Source organism: Choloepus didactylus, chromosome 7, assembly GCF_015220235.1.
Source record: "Choloepus didactylus isolate mChoDid1 chromosome 7, mChoDid1.pri, whole genome shotgun sequence".
NCBI classification, from domain to species: Eukaryota; Metazoa; Chordata; class Mammalia; order Pilosa; family Megalonychidae; genus Choloepus; species Choloepus didactylus.
In genome coordinates, this window is record NC_051313.1 from 41,246,714 (window position 1) to 41,261,875 (window position 15,162).

The following is a 15,162-nucleotide window of genomic DNA, read 5'->3' on the forward strand; positions in this document are numbered from 1 at the left end:
TGAGAAAGTAGCTGCAGATGAGAGACAGTTTGAAGATGGCTGTTGAAAGCAGACTCTTGCCCCAGAGAAGCTAAGAGAGGACAAACACCCCAAGAGCAACTAAGAGTGACATTTTGAGGAACTGCAGCCTAAAGAGGAACATCCTGGGAGAAAGCCATTTTGAAAACAGAACTTTGGAGCAGTCGCTAGCTACGTGCCTTCCCAGCTAACAGAGGTTTTCCGGACACTGTTGGCCATCCTCCAGTGAAGGTACCTGATTGCTGATCTGTTTACTTTGGACACTTTATGGCCTTAAGACTGTGTAACCAAATAAACCCCTTTTTATAAAAGCCAATCCATCTCTGGTGTTTTGCATTCTGGCAGCATTAGTAAACTAGAACAATTAGGTTACAAATTTACAGTTCTAAGACCATGGAAGTATCCAAATTAAGGTGTCTACAAGAGGGTGCCTTCACTGAAGAAAGGCCAATGGCATCTAGAACACCTGTTAGCTGGGAAGGGCACGTGGCTGCTGTGTGCTGGTCCATTGGTCCCAGGTTCTGGTTTCAAAATGGCTTTCTCCAAAAGATCTCTGGGCTACTGTTTCTCTTAGTTTCACTCTCAGTTCCTGTGCATCCTTGCTTGTTCTCCCTAGGTGTTTCTCTCTAACGTCTGGTGTCCTCTCTTAGCTTCTGTGAGGCAAAATCTGGGCTTCATCACTTAGCTTAGCATCTCCAAACATCTTTCTGTCTGCATCTGCAAGTGTCCCAAGTGTCCAAGGCTGTATCGGCTCCTGAGCTCTGTTAAGGACTCCAGTAAACTAATCAAGACCACCTTGAATGGGCAGGATCACACCTCCACAGAAATAATCTAATCAAAAGGTCTCACCCACAGTTGGGTGCATTACATCTCCATGGAAACAACCTAATCAAAAGTTCCCACCCATCAAAAGTCTGCACCACACATGATTGGATTAAAATAGCATGGCTCTTTGGGGGCACATAATAGATTCTAACCAGCCCAGATGGGATGCTTTGACCATCCCGTCTTCTCCTTATTCATATTCTCCCACTTTCCAGAGGTAACCACTCTGCTGGTTTGATGTTAAACTCTTAAAACCTTTTTCTTTCAACAATTTACATATACATGAATATATGTACCTTCAGAGAATATATAATGTGGGTTTTTATTTTAACTTCATCTTGCAACTTACTTTTTGCTTTTTTTCACTCATTCACTACCTCTTGGAGATCTTTCTATGTTAGTATATGTACCAATGTGAAATTCTTAATTGTATTTGTGATATGCATATCATAATTGATTTAGGTATTTACCTATTGAAGAATGTCGAGGTTTGCAATTTTTAGTTTTTAACCAACAATTTTGCAGAGAACATCTTTGTGCCTGATGCCTTGCTTATGCATTTTCCTAGAGCAAACATGGCAAAGTGGAAAAGCTGCATCATAGGATTAATGCATTGAAAATTTTAAGAGATTAAGAATGTCCTCTAATTCCCAAAAGCAGGATATCAGTGTGTTTCCCATATACCTTTACCATCGGATATTGGCGAAATAGAATTTTAACGAAATCTGGGTGAGCAAATGCTCCTTTGATTATTATCGTTAATTTGTATATCCTCTTGGTTCTCTAGGTTTTTGTTTTTTCTTTCTTGTCAATTTTGTTGGGGTTTTTTTTGCCTCCTTAGACAGGCTGGATGCTAAACTTCGTGGTGGATTGATTGTAAATATCTTCAAGCCTTTGTGTTCAATTATGGTGACCATGTCAACCAGAATACAATCAGGAGATGGAAACCTGGAAGTAATTTGAACAGTGTTTCGGTTTGCTAAAGCTGCCAGAATGCAATATACCAGAAATGGACTGGCTTTTTAACAATTGGGATTTATTAGCTTACAAGTTAAAATTCAAAGGCCATGAAAATGTCCAAATTAAGGCATCAACAGGAGAATACCTTCTCTGAAAAAAGGTTGCTAGCATCTGGTATGCCTCTGTCACATGGGAAGGCACATGGCTGGCTTCTGCTGGTCCTCTCCTGGGTTTTGTTGCTTTCAGCTTCTGGCCTTGTGGCTCTCTCAGCTCCTCTGGAGACTTTTTTTTTTTTTTTTTTAAATGAACTTATCCTGGTTTCATCTCTCTTAGCCTCCCATAAAGACCTCCAGTAAAAAGTTTAAGACCCACCTTAAATGGGCTGAGTCACATCTCAGTTGAAAGAACCTAATCAAAAGTTTCCATCCACAAGAACCTAACTGGAAGGTCTGCACTTACAGGGATGGATTGAAAGAACATGGCCTTTTCTGGGGTATGTAACCACTCCAAACTACCACAAACAGGAAAAGTTTTGATATATAGAAGTGTTAACTATAAAGGTGGACTGGAATAATGGACATATCTATAATTTAAGAAGAAAAAAATGCAAAACAGTAATGAAAACTAAAGAATACAGGGATGGTAGGTACAGGAAGTGGCCATTACCTCCTCTCCCTCAACCTGAGTTCCAGACCTCAGTAAAGAGAGCGAGTGTGCCTTTGGTTCACTTCAGTATATTTATGATTGTCACGGTCCACCCCTTTGGTTACTTCACATGGTGGAGAAGTTGGTAGAAGTTGCAAAGCCATCTGAAGGGTGTCAGGGGAGCCATCCATGGGGTGGTGTCAAAGCAGTGGCAGTCTGAAGCTACCCAAGGGGTTGTGGTCTCTGGCAGATTGAATTATGTACCCCAGGAAAACATGTCCTTTATCCATTCCTGTGGATGTGAACCCATTGTAAGTAGGGCCTTTTGATGAGGTTATTTTTAGTTAAGGTGTGGCAAACTGAATCAGGATGGGTCATAATACTATTACTGTAGGCCTTACAGAGAAGACCACAGAGAAAAAGCCACAGGAAGAAGTTGGAAGTCAACCCGAAAGAGAAAGAGGACATCCCCATGTGCATTGCCATGTGGCAGAAAAGCCAAGGACCAAGGATCACCAGCAGCTAGCCTCAGAATGCCATAATCTCCGGGGAGAAAGCATCACCTTGGTGATGCTTTGATTTTGTATTTCTAGCTTCAAAACTATGAGCCAATAAATTCCTGTACAAGCCAACCCATTTTGTGGTATTTGTGATCACAACCAGGAAACTAAGACATGGGAAAACCATTCATGGGAGATGCCACACCAGTGACACTCCTTTGCACAGGTAAGTGTGCTGCTGGAGCTGGACACTGCAAAAGCCAAAGACACTGCAGGAGTCTGACTAGAGGAACAAACCAGAATCCAGGGAAAAAAAATCCCTCTAGTGTCCCTCCAGTGATAAAATTTCACATCATGCCACATAGCAAAGGAGGAAGTCATATGGTCCAGCTCCATTATCACAGAAGGCAATGCTGGGTGGATTTGGAACTGGGATGCAATACATTTATAATTGTCAGCACCCCTTTGGCTACCCTGCTTTCACATGCACTATTCTGCACACATGGAAGCTTCTGAAAAACAATGAAATAAGTGCATTTCCACCTAAGATACTGCTATTCTTACAAGTGAAGTTTGCTCCTTTCCCCAAAAATAGGAGATGCACGGTTCCAACTAGTGTATCCATGTTTGCAATATTAATTACTCCTCAAATTCCGTCACTAAATATTTTACCTAAAAATTAAATGGTAAAGTTAACCTCCCCAAATTTGTAAAATTAGAATGGAAAGAAGAAATACTTAGAATATATGAATAAACACATATAACAGGTAAAGGGAAAACATTCAAGGCTGTGGGTTGTTGTTTCTGTAATTGGTCATGAGGCTGTAATTGATATTTATGGCTCCCTTATTCCACTATCTGTTTGATATTTCTTTTGCCCTCAACCAGAACCTCAACCTGTCATGGTTATTTACCTACCGGAGCAACCCAACTACTTATTTCCAAAGGGTCTGAGTCTTCCAATTTTGCTACCTGTGTTTGCTTGTGCTTGCTGCAGCTTCCCATTAACCTTTTCAATTATTGGAAGTACTCAGAGGCACCCAGAGAATCCCCTGCATTTCAGATACAGTCCCTGCTCCCATTGTGTGTTAGCAACACAGTTTCCTGTGGTAATCAGAATTGGTCACGAGTCAGTAGAATAATCCCTTTTTGCTGCCTATTGGTTTAGTGACATAAAAAGCCCAAAATGGCCAGGAGGCAGTTCCATAACATCAAGGGAACCATTGTTGGGTCCCTGATTAAAGCATCTTTTGGGAATTAAGACCTCCAAACCAGCAAAGCTAGGGGTTGCTAGGATGGGAAGCAAAAACTTGAGTGGGCGTTATTAGGTACAATAATGAGAGAAGCCACTCCCACTTCTACCCCTTGATTTCTGAACCTATATACTCTTGATCCAAAAGATATGCTGGCTCCTGTAGGACAATGCCATCTTTTCAGGTTGTCTCTAACTATTGTCATAACAGTATTGAATAAACCATTCTACTCTGCAATTAGGCAATCCGCCTGTGGGTTTGGGGGTAGGTTAACTTTATGAGCATGAGCTCACTGCAGCACTTCCCCTGCTGTGAAATTGAATCCTTGCTTAGAAGGAATGCCATGGAAATGCTCACATGATGGTGAGTTCACAAATCAGATGGTGGTGCCAGCAGAAGGATTGCAGACAGGGAAGGCAACCCATATCCAGAATAGGTGCCTGCACCAATTAAGATGAATCTCTGCCCCCTCTATGGTAGAAGAGGTCCAATGTAATCAACCCTCCACCAGGGGGATGGCTGTTCCCTGTGGGATTGCTGTCATATTGCAGGTTCAGTATTGGTCTCAGGTCTTGACTGATTAAGCATTCAGCAATAGCATTAGCCATGTCAGCCATGGTAAGGGGGAATCCATGTTGTTGAGGCCATGCATAGGCCCTACCCATAGTACCATGGCCACACTGTTCATGGACCCAATGAGCAAGCACTGGGGTGACTGGGGCATGAAGCTGACTAAGACCACAGAGCACGTTATTTTGTCCACCTAATTAATGAATCTCTTCTGTGGATGCCCTTTGGTGGGCATTCATGTTGTGGGGAGTAGGGAGACAAATATATTCACAGACTGTGCTCATTCTGAGAGATCCATCTACATACCTGTGCTGGTTTGGATGTATTATGTCCCCCAAAATGCCATGTTCTTTAATGAAATCTTGGGGCAGATGTATTAGTGTTGATTAGGTTGGAATCCTTTGATTGTTTCCATAGAGATGTGACTCTATCAACTGGATGAAATGTTTGATTAAATTATTTCCATTGAGGTATGGGCCCCCACCCATTTAGGGTAGTGCTTGATTTAATCACTAGAGTCCTATAAAAGAGCCCACAAACAGAAGGACCTCAGAGCAGCTATGAGAGACATTTTGGAGACAGCCTTTGAAAGCAGATTTTTGCTGACACTTTGGAGATGCTAGCCTAGTGTTTGCTCCGGAGAAGCTAAGAGAGGACAAAATGCTCCAAGAGCAACACTTTGATGAAAGCACAGGAGCTGAGAGAGGAGCTAGAACATAACCCAGGATCAGCAGATGCCAGCCACATGCCTTCCCAGCTAACAGAGATTTTCCGGACGCCATTGGCCTTCTTTCAGTGAAGATATACTTGTGTTGATGCCTTAATTTGGACATTTTCATGGCCTTCAGACTGTAAATTTGTAATCAAATAAACCACCTTTATAAAAGCCAATCCATTTCTGGTATTTTGCATAATGGCAGCATTAGCAAACTGGAACAATACCACTTCCCAGATTTTCTTGTCACCAACTTCCCAATACTATTTCTTCCAAGTCTCTGTCCATTGAGCCAAATCATTAGCAACTGCCCATGAATTAATATAGATCTGTACTTCCGGTCATTTCTCAGTTCAGGCATAGTGGACATTCAAATGTACTACCTGAAGTTCTGCCCACTGGGAGGATTTTCTTTCACCACCATGAGTGACAGTCCCAAGTGGGGCTGTAGTGCTGGAGTTATCCACTTTTGTCTGGAACCAACACATCATGGACACCCATCTGTAAACCCGACTTGAGTTATTTTTTTAAATTTCTCAGACAACTGGTTGTTAGGAATACACAGGAAACCATAGGCATGGATTGAGGAAAAGGAGGCAATGAAAAAGGAGTTGATGCTGAAGGAGCCACTTGTTCTTACAACCTACTGGTACCTTCCTTACTTGCCCAAGCTGACTCTTGTATGTCATTTCCATCTAATGAAAGATTTTTGCTGTGCATGCCCAAGTTTATGACTAGGTGGGTCCAACAACACCCAAATCATGATGGAACACTCAGGCCTCATTGTTAGGCATCCAGTGGCAAGCCGGAAGATATTTCGTAACAGGAGAATAGTTATCTGCAGAAGAGGGCATAGATTTGCTCCCAAATCCTAGATGATTGCACTGTGATTCTATTGGTGCTTGACAGAGTTTCCTTTAAGTATCCCTATATGCCATGACACCGAGAATAACTGGATCTGTTGGATCATAAGGCTCACATGGTATGGCAACTTGTACTTTAATCCTAACTTGCCACAGAGCCTTCTCTTCCTCTCAGACTGATAATCTTATGGGTGAGCCTGTAGATGAGTTGAAGTAACCCACTCCAGTATGGAATATATTGCTTTTAAAATGCAAAAAGGTCTACTGAGCAGCATGCCTCCCTGTCTCTGGGGCGTATGCTGTGTGAGGTACAGCAGCTTGTCTTTCACCTTGGAGGGGATATTTTAACATGCTCCAAAATATTAAATCCCCAGAAACTTCACTGAGAAGTGCCCCTGAATTTTTGTGGGCTTTATCTTTCACCCTCTAGTTCTTATACACCTAAAGTACTTGTTACTTCCTGTTCTTCACATCCAATCAGCATAATATCATCAATGGAGTGGACCAATGTGAGCTTTTTGTGGAATATCGTGATGATCAAGGTCTCCGTGGACTAGATCATGGCAGAGAGCAGGAGAATTGACGAGGCCTTGAGGCAAGGTTGTGAAGGCATACTGTGGCCTCAGGTAAGAGCAAACTGCTCCTAATGGTCCTTGCAAACTGATATAAAGAAAAAGGCATTAGCCAGGTCAATAACTGCATACCAAATGTAAGGGGCACATTGATTTGCCTCATAAAGATACTGCACTGGGACTCCTGTAATTGGAGCCACCACTTGATTAAGCTGGGGACCTGATAATCCCTAATTACTTTCCAGGACACATCTGTGTTCGTCACAGGCCAAAGTAATGAGTTAAATGGTAATGTGATAGGTATCACCACCCTTACTTCTTTTGAGTCTTTGATAGTGGCATTAATCTATGCAATATCTCCACAGATGTGGTATTGCTTATGATTTACTTTCCTTATAGCGAGGAGAAATTCCAGAGACTTCTAGTTATTCTTTCCTACCATATGGGCCTCAACTCTTGGGCCAGAAAGCCAATGTGGGAATTCTGCCAGCTGCATAATGGTCTATTCCAATTATATATTCAAGAACTGAGTAAATAACCACAGAATGGATCTATGGGCCAACTACTACCATAAGTTGGCCCTAAACTAAGACTCCCTTTGTCACCTGACTGCTGTTAAGCCTTCACTTTGGTGAGCCACGTTGGCATTTTGGCTCCCCAGGAATTAGCATTAATTTAGAGCCAGTTTCTAGTTTGGATATTTCATTTTCTCTGAAGAACATTACTCTAGCAAATGACCACAGGTCCCTTAGGAAAAGGCTCAGAGGAAGATTTATGGTCTCTACCTGTGGCACTTGAGGTACTTCCTCAAGAGGCCCCAGCGTCCATCTTAGTCATGGAGTCCTGTTCTGTGAATTGACCCAGGTCTGGTAACTGGGTGAAAGGCCATGACTTTCCCTGTGGTAATTCAAGTCAGGCTTGGTTACCAGGCCCGAGTTGTTCCTGTTACATAGATAAAGCAGTATTCTAGTAGTGTCCATCAATTTCATACCTGGGGACAGACTGACCACCAACTATCTCTGCAGGTAAGGTGTTTTGATTACTGATTCATCCCTTTATAACAGATGTGTACAACTTGTCTTTGGCAGTTAAATCCTGCCACTTGGTTTAAGCTACACTGGGATGTCATTGCCATTCAAATCAGGGAGTCTATCTTAATGGCAATGAGAAACTTGACAAGACTATAACTCAGCAATCCATACAATTAAAATGTATGCTTGATTTTTAGCAGTATCAGCCCTGTGAATACAAGAAATAAGAGATTCTTTTGAAGCTACCATGGAAGCTGTCTGGTTTTAGACAATGATTTGAGCTAAGAGTTAAAGCACCTGAGCTTGTCATTTGCATCTATAAGTGCTCAAGTGCATTCAGAGAAATCCATCCCACACCACAGTCCTTATAGTTATCATTATTGCCATAACAGTCAAGTGTAGCCATTTATACTCTTAAGGTGCATGCTTTAGTTTGCACTTCATCACAGTCTACCACTGGTGATGGCTTGATTGTGATGCCACTTCATGCAGGGGATGGCTGGCACTCCTTTCCTGTTGGTATGGAGCTTAGCACCGTGGTCAAGGCCAGTAATGCAACCAAATGAATCCCAAAATCTCATCTCTGGATCTATCCCCTGGGACCACCCTTGTACCAGTCTTGGATCAGTCAGGGGCCAGTCAGGAGACAGAAACAACACAGTAATTTGAACAGGGAAAGTTTAATATAAAGAATATTAACAATAAAAAAAGGAGTTGGAGTTGTGGGGAATTGGCTAGTAAGCAACAGAGAACTCTAAAGAATACAGGGATAGCAGATATGGGGAGCAGCCACTACTTCCCAAGGGTGAGATCCAGACATCATTGGAGAGGGCATGGCCAAGGCTCACTGGATGGTAGAGAAATTCACTGCAGTTGTGAAGCCACCCAAGGGGGTGCTGTTGGGGGAGCCATTCACAGGAGGTGCCATGTGTGTGGCATTCCACCATGAAGCTGCATGCACTGCAGGAGGCTGGTGCTGCAGCACCCACACGCACTGCAGGAGCCTGCCTAGAACACACCAGTAGAATAGAAGCCCTTTTCTCTTGAAAGGTCCCTCCAGCAGCCTTTGCTGACAAAGCTTAACGTTGTGTCATATGGCAAAGAAATATTTACAGGGTCTAGATCTACTCTTGCAAAACAGACAATGAAGGGTGAGTTTGATGCTGAGAGGCAATAAATTGATAATTGGCACAGTAGCTTGTCATGTTGAACTTTTAGTTTTGTTATCAAAGTTATCCATCTTCTTGGCTTTTGTGTTTTACGTTCTGTTTCAGAAATGTTTTGTGTGTGTGTGTGTGTGTGTGTGTGTGTACATGTATTTAGATCTTTAACCCATTTAGAATTCATTGTGGTGTAAAATGATGATCTAATTTGAATAGACTCAACCTTCTTAATTTGAAAGGCCACCTAAATATAAATTTAGGTATGTAAATGTGCTTCTCTGGCTTATTCTATTCCATTCATCCATTTGTTTATTCCTTTACCCAAGATAGAGTTCCTTGTCTGAAGAAAAGAGACAGAAAAGAACTTTACAGAAGTCTGAGGAGGGCTTTGGAATTTGTAGAGAGAACGAAAAGACTGTTAAAGAGAGGATGGTGTTCTTAAGCGGAACAAATGGAGATAAATGCTTTGAAGTTTATTTGGATTATTCTCCTTTACAGTACTGTGGTTTTCCACCTGTTAGTAAAAACCGCTTGGCAGTAATTGCTCTCTACTCTGGTCATCCCACTTACCCAGTAACCCTAGGATCCATATTGACAGGCTGCTTGCTGAGAGGCAAGGGATAGGAGGAATGCAAGTCAGCTCTCAGGTTTTAAAATCTAGAGCCAAATCCTACTTTAGCTGGGACCTTCAAGATGTAATCATCTTAGTCATTCAACATTATCTTCACAGTACTGATAATAAAAAGTAGATAAAAGGTTTAACAGAGTTTATAGTAATTTTTATTCATGCCAATGCTTACAGAAATAAAACTTAAAAAAAGGGCATGTGATTACCAATCAAGTCTGAATGGGATTCTAGATGGAGCAGTTTGAACTTGAAAAGCTGCAAGTTGAACATTTTCTGTCACATTGGGTAGGCAAACATCACCAATGGTTTTTTTGTGTTTAATAGGTACCTGTAAAATAAATATTAAGTAGATATTGGTGCTTTATAAGAAGATGGTGAATAAATCTTTTTATAGCATCATAAAAAGTTGCTGTTAATAATGAGGTGAAGGTCATTGGTTCAGTCTGGGTTGGGCCATTTAGCCTGTCTTCTGGTTCATATTTTGTCACTGGTCCTAAAGGGACCTGCTCAATAATGAATCAGTCAATGGACAGAGTGGATCTTGAAAGCCCTTGGGGTCCCAGAAACACAAACTGAAATTTCCTTTGGAAAAGGCTTATGTGGAAACAAATAGACATATACTACAATTTCATGTCTAGGGGAACGATCTCTACACAGCAACCCGTGGGCCAGGCACGTGGTGTGCATTGATCCTGTGGCCCTGTCATGGTCAAGGATTGTGGCTGGGTGTGTTCACAACCTGTTTGTCCCCTTTGAGCTACGTGTTTAGAAATACTACAATAAATTTTGGTCCCTTAACTTGACCATTAGCTGCAGGAATTATACCTTTGAAAGAGGCCTTAGAATAGCATAATTGTCTCTGAAGAATGATTAAATCTTTTTCTCCTACTTTTTCTCAAGGTAAGAGGGGAGGAATTCTGAAATGTGTTGATTAGATATGTAGATCACTAAAGGGGATTCTGAAAGATAATGAAGCAAAGAGCACAATATTTATTAAATATTTTTTAAAGTAGTATAAAGAAGACAGCCGAAGAGGATATGTGATGTTTTACATAAAATAAAAGCTGAATTGTTACAAAAAATAATTCCTGAAATATGTGCTGTACTTTAACCTAATCCGAATTCCAAGAATTTTCTTGGAGAGTAGATTTCCTCACGAATTTTAAAATGACTTCTAAAATGCTTTATTTCTACTGTGACAAGAAATTCAGATAAGGAATCTATTGCTACTAATTAATTATTGTAGATGACTTTTTTTTTGAATGAAGAAATTCAGAGAACATAGAAAAATGTAGATACTGACTTCCATACACATGTAATCAACTTGCAATTGCATAGGTGCTACTGGGCTTAATTATTCAACATTGGAATAATGTCTAAACCCAAAGCACCTAGAAAATACACTGATATATAATTTTTCTAATGTAAGTTTGAAGCGACCATAAAACCGTAGCTTCAGATTTAAAATTTTTCATGGTTTCATGCATATTATCAATCTATCATTACTTACTGTCTTTGGCCTTTGAATCCTTCTTGTTATTTTACTACCTGTTAGATTCGTCTTCAAAAAGCATTGCTGGGAGAATCTGGATGATGTGGAAGCAGAACATAGGGAGTAGTGAGCCTGGGATGTAAGACCTGTAATGTTAAAAATGTTCAATTATAGTTCTGGTTGCAATGTACAGGCCCAGATTTAATTCATGAAATTTTACGGCTTAAAATGGGCATTTCATCCAGCTTCATCAATTTTGAGTGGTGCCAAAACCTGGATGATGTTGCTTCCTGCAGGTCACATGACCAAGGGAAAACAAAAGAAATGATGGGTGGGGAGAAGTAGACTGACAGAGATTTTCACAATAATAGGATTTGGTAATTAACTGGATTTGGAGGGTGAGGAAGAGCAGCTCTCGGATTCCTGTCTCAAGCACCTGGATAGACAGTGATACCATCTATTGAGATGGCAACACTCGTTCCCCCACCCCGGGAAGTTGTTGCCACAGGAGGAATGGGGGAGATAGGTTCTGTTTTGAACTGTGGAACTTGTGAACCTGGGAAACATGAATGCAGATAGATATATGGTTCGAAACTCACAGGAGAGTTCCAGGCTGCAGATGTAGGACTTGGCAAATGAGTAAAGCTGCAGGAACACACGCAATTTTCCGGAAACAACATGTGAAGTAAAAAGGCCAAAAAGAGCCCTGAACAACTCTGACAGTAAGAGGATGTACTGAGGAGAAGGAACTGGAAAAGGAGACGTAGCAGCAGCAGCCAGAGAAGGAGGAAGAAACCCACAAGAAATGTCATGGAAATAAAAGGAAGAGAGAGAGCTTCTAAGAGAAGGGAGTGGCCATCTGTTTCAAACGCTGTTGAAACATGAAGTGAGTGAGGACTCAACTGAGTCCACTGGACTTGGAGACAAGGAGTCATCATGATCTTGGTAAAGCAGGTTCAGTGGAGTAATGGGGATAAAAACCAGACTGGTGGTGTGGCAGAGACCTTTATTTGGCCCCCACTGCCATTCTCCCCTTTCTTCTTTAGTAATGGAAGCCAAAGCTTTAGTCAGACAATGGTCTCCTGGAATAAAAACTGCATTTCCCAGCCTCCTTGTTGCTATATGTGGGCTAAGTGTTGGCCAATGGGATGTATGCAGAAGTGTCATGTGACTTCTAGGAAGTCCCTTCTTGGTGCCTTGCTCCTTCCTGTTGGCCAAAATGCTTAGGTGGCCATCTTAGACCATGAATTGAGAATGTCAAAATGAGAGGAACCTGGGTCCCCAATGATGATGGAGCCACCATAATAGCCCTGACAATCTACTTCCAGATTTTGCGTATCACAAATAATCTCATATTTTTTCAGCCACTGTTTGTTTATTTATTTACAGCCCAACCGAATCCAATATGGGCTGAAAAATGAATTTAGTAAATTAAGTAAAGTGAATTAAAAATAAAGTTTAAAAAAAAAGTGAGCAAAGGGAACTCACTTTTTAAGAAATTTGACTGTAAAGCAGAAGAGAAAGGGCAATAGCTGGAGAAGACCATGTGGGCAAGGGAGGCTTTTAGTTTAAGGTGGACTTTATGATCAGGCACATATGTGCTCAGTAACTAATTGTGGGTTGCAAGGTTAGCAGGATGGATGAGTGGGAAATATAAGTGTGTAGAGAGAAGCAGGGGCAGTTAAAGGCCCCTGAGTAGGAGCAAGTGGGATCCTGTGCAGAGATTGGCTCTGGGAGGAGAAGGGGTACTTTTTTCATTTGGACAGGAGGGAAGGAGAGGCAGCTGAGAACAGATGTAGGTAGGCTAGGGACAGGAGGTAGATGGTGTTCCTCCCAGACAGCTTTTAATTTCTCTGTGAAATAGGAAGTGAAGAGTTGGCAAAGGCAGCATGGGAAGGTTGGATGAGATGGGGAAGATTTAACACAGTTGCTGTGGAGAGAAGGGGCGAGTGAGCTGACCCCACCCTCAGCTCCAGGGAAGGAGCCTGTGAGCTGGGCCCAAGTCAAACAGGCATCTTAGTCCCTGGTTTCAGTGGTTTGTTCAAAGTCGGGCACATGACCCAAGTCAGTCTAGTCAGAGCCCATTTCCATCTCCACACCCCACTCCCACCATGTCGAGCTTGCACACAGAGAATGGAAGCTACAGAGGAGGCAGCCATCTTGTTTCCCAAGTGTGCCGGTTTGAGTGTATTGTGTCCCCCAAATGCCATTATCTTTGTGGTCTTGTGTGGGGCAGAAGTTTTGGTGTTGGTTAGATTTGCTTGGAGTGTGCCCCACCCAGCTGTGAGTGATGATTTTGATGAGATGTTCCCATGGAGGCATGGCCCCGCCCATTCAGGGTGGGCCTTGATCAGTGGCGCTATATAAATGAGCTGACTCAAAGAGAGAAAAGGGAAGTGCAGCTGGGAGTGATGTTTTGAAGAGGAGCAAGCTTGCTAGAGAGGAACGTCCTGAGAGAAAGCCGTTTTGAGGCCAGAGCTTTGGAGCAGACGCCAGCTGCCTTCCTAGCTAGCAGAGGTTTTCTGGACGCCATTGGCCATCCTCCGGTGAAGGTACCCGATTGCTGAGGTGTTACCTTGGATGCTTTGTGGCCTTAAGACTGTAACTGTAGTGAAATAAAACCCCATTTTATAAAAGCCTATCCATCTCTGGTGTTTTGCATTCTGCAGAATTAGCAAACTAAAACACCAAGGGACCCCATTTCCTTCTGCTCCCAGCATTCTCAGAGCATAGACATGGCCAGGAACCTGTCCTCAGGAAACAGTCTGAACCCTGATCAAGCTTCCCTAAGCCAGTCCACCCATGAATATTTTACAGTAAGTTTTTCAAGCCAGTAGAGTTCACTTTTTCCTTAAACATTTTGAGAATAACTGCTTTCGAGTAAGCTGTAGTTTTTCAGGAGTTGCTGGATCCTAGGAGAATCCAGGTTAATGCCAAGTGAAGGGAGCTGGCTCCCTAACTGCACCTGCTTCTGCTGTGGGGAGCAGGGTTGCTGCTGCTATGGCCCCTGCAGAAAGAAGAGACCAGACCACTGCAAGCTTCCAGCTGGGGCAACAGCTGAGGAAGAAGCAATGGCTGACTTTTGCCTTTGAAGTGCTAATAGTCAGGTGCTATCTGGCTGTTCCTGTGGTGTCTTGGTACTGAATACTCAGGGGTGACCTGGTCTCTCCCCTCTAGTGAACCTACAAGGAGGAAATCCTCAGCAAATCCCCTCTTCTCATTGCAGAGGGGGAACTATGGGGGCTGAGGCCTGGAAGTAACTTCTACCCCTGCTTCCTTGTAAAAAGGTTTCTCTTTCACTCCTGCTACAGCCCCAAACTGGGGAGTTAGGGGCTGCTCCCTACTCCTTCCCTCCCCCCAATACTCTCCCCCTGCTGCCAGGCCCCACTCCGGTTTTCCTTCTAAATGTGCAGGTGTTAGAGGCCATGGATGGCAGTCACGTAGGACACATGAGGATCCAAAAAGGGATTAAAAAGATCCTGGCTGGGCTGAGGGTAGAGGGGAAAGAGAAAGAAAAATCCCAAGGAACATGGGGAGAGGACGGCGTTTGGTAGAGAACTGCTCAGTATCAAGCCAAAATAGGGCCCTTCGGTGCTCTTGATGTTCTTTGTCTTTGGGCTGGGAGCAGCTGGGGTGGGAGACACCAGCCCCCGCTGGCAGGGCCCAGGGCCCTTTGGGGCTTTACCAGCAGGCCCAGTTCTGCTCTTAGTAAACTCCAAGTAACTTTGTCTTCTTCTGAAAAGCTGTGTTTTCTCAGCTCATTTCACCAACTCACTGGTAAGTAGCCAAAAGGAAATGCAGATAAAGGAAGAACACAAGTGCAAGTTAGTAACCAACATTTGCATAATTACTAAGTGCCACTCTACCGGATGTGCAGTATTTCATTTCATTCTCAGACCAAACCTTTGAGGTGGCTATTGCCATTTT

At 42.7% G+C, this 15,162-nt stretch overlaps 1 protein-coding gene across 9 annotated transcripts in view; it reads right to left on the reverse strand.

The window, feature by feature from the left end:
• Positions 1–9,870: 9,870 nt before the first annotated feature.
• Positions 9,871–15,162, reverse strand: part of LOC119539130 — a 206,621-nt gene continuing 201,329 nt past the window's right edge. For all 9 annotated transcript variants that reach the window (XM_037842278.1, XM_037842280.1, XM_037842284.1 and 6 more), the window contains 2 exons: positions 11,254–11,381; positions 9,871–10,071 (listed from right to left, as the gene is read on the reverse strand). In XM_037842278.1, coding sequence (XP_037698206.1) covers positions 9,946–10,071; positions 11,254–11,381 — 254 coding nt within the window. In that variant the 3' untranslated portion in view covers positions 9,871–9,945. The remainder of the gene's footprint in view (positions 10,072–11,253; positions 11,382–15,162) is intronic.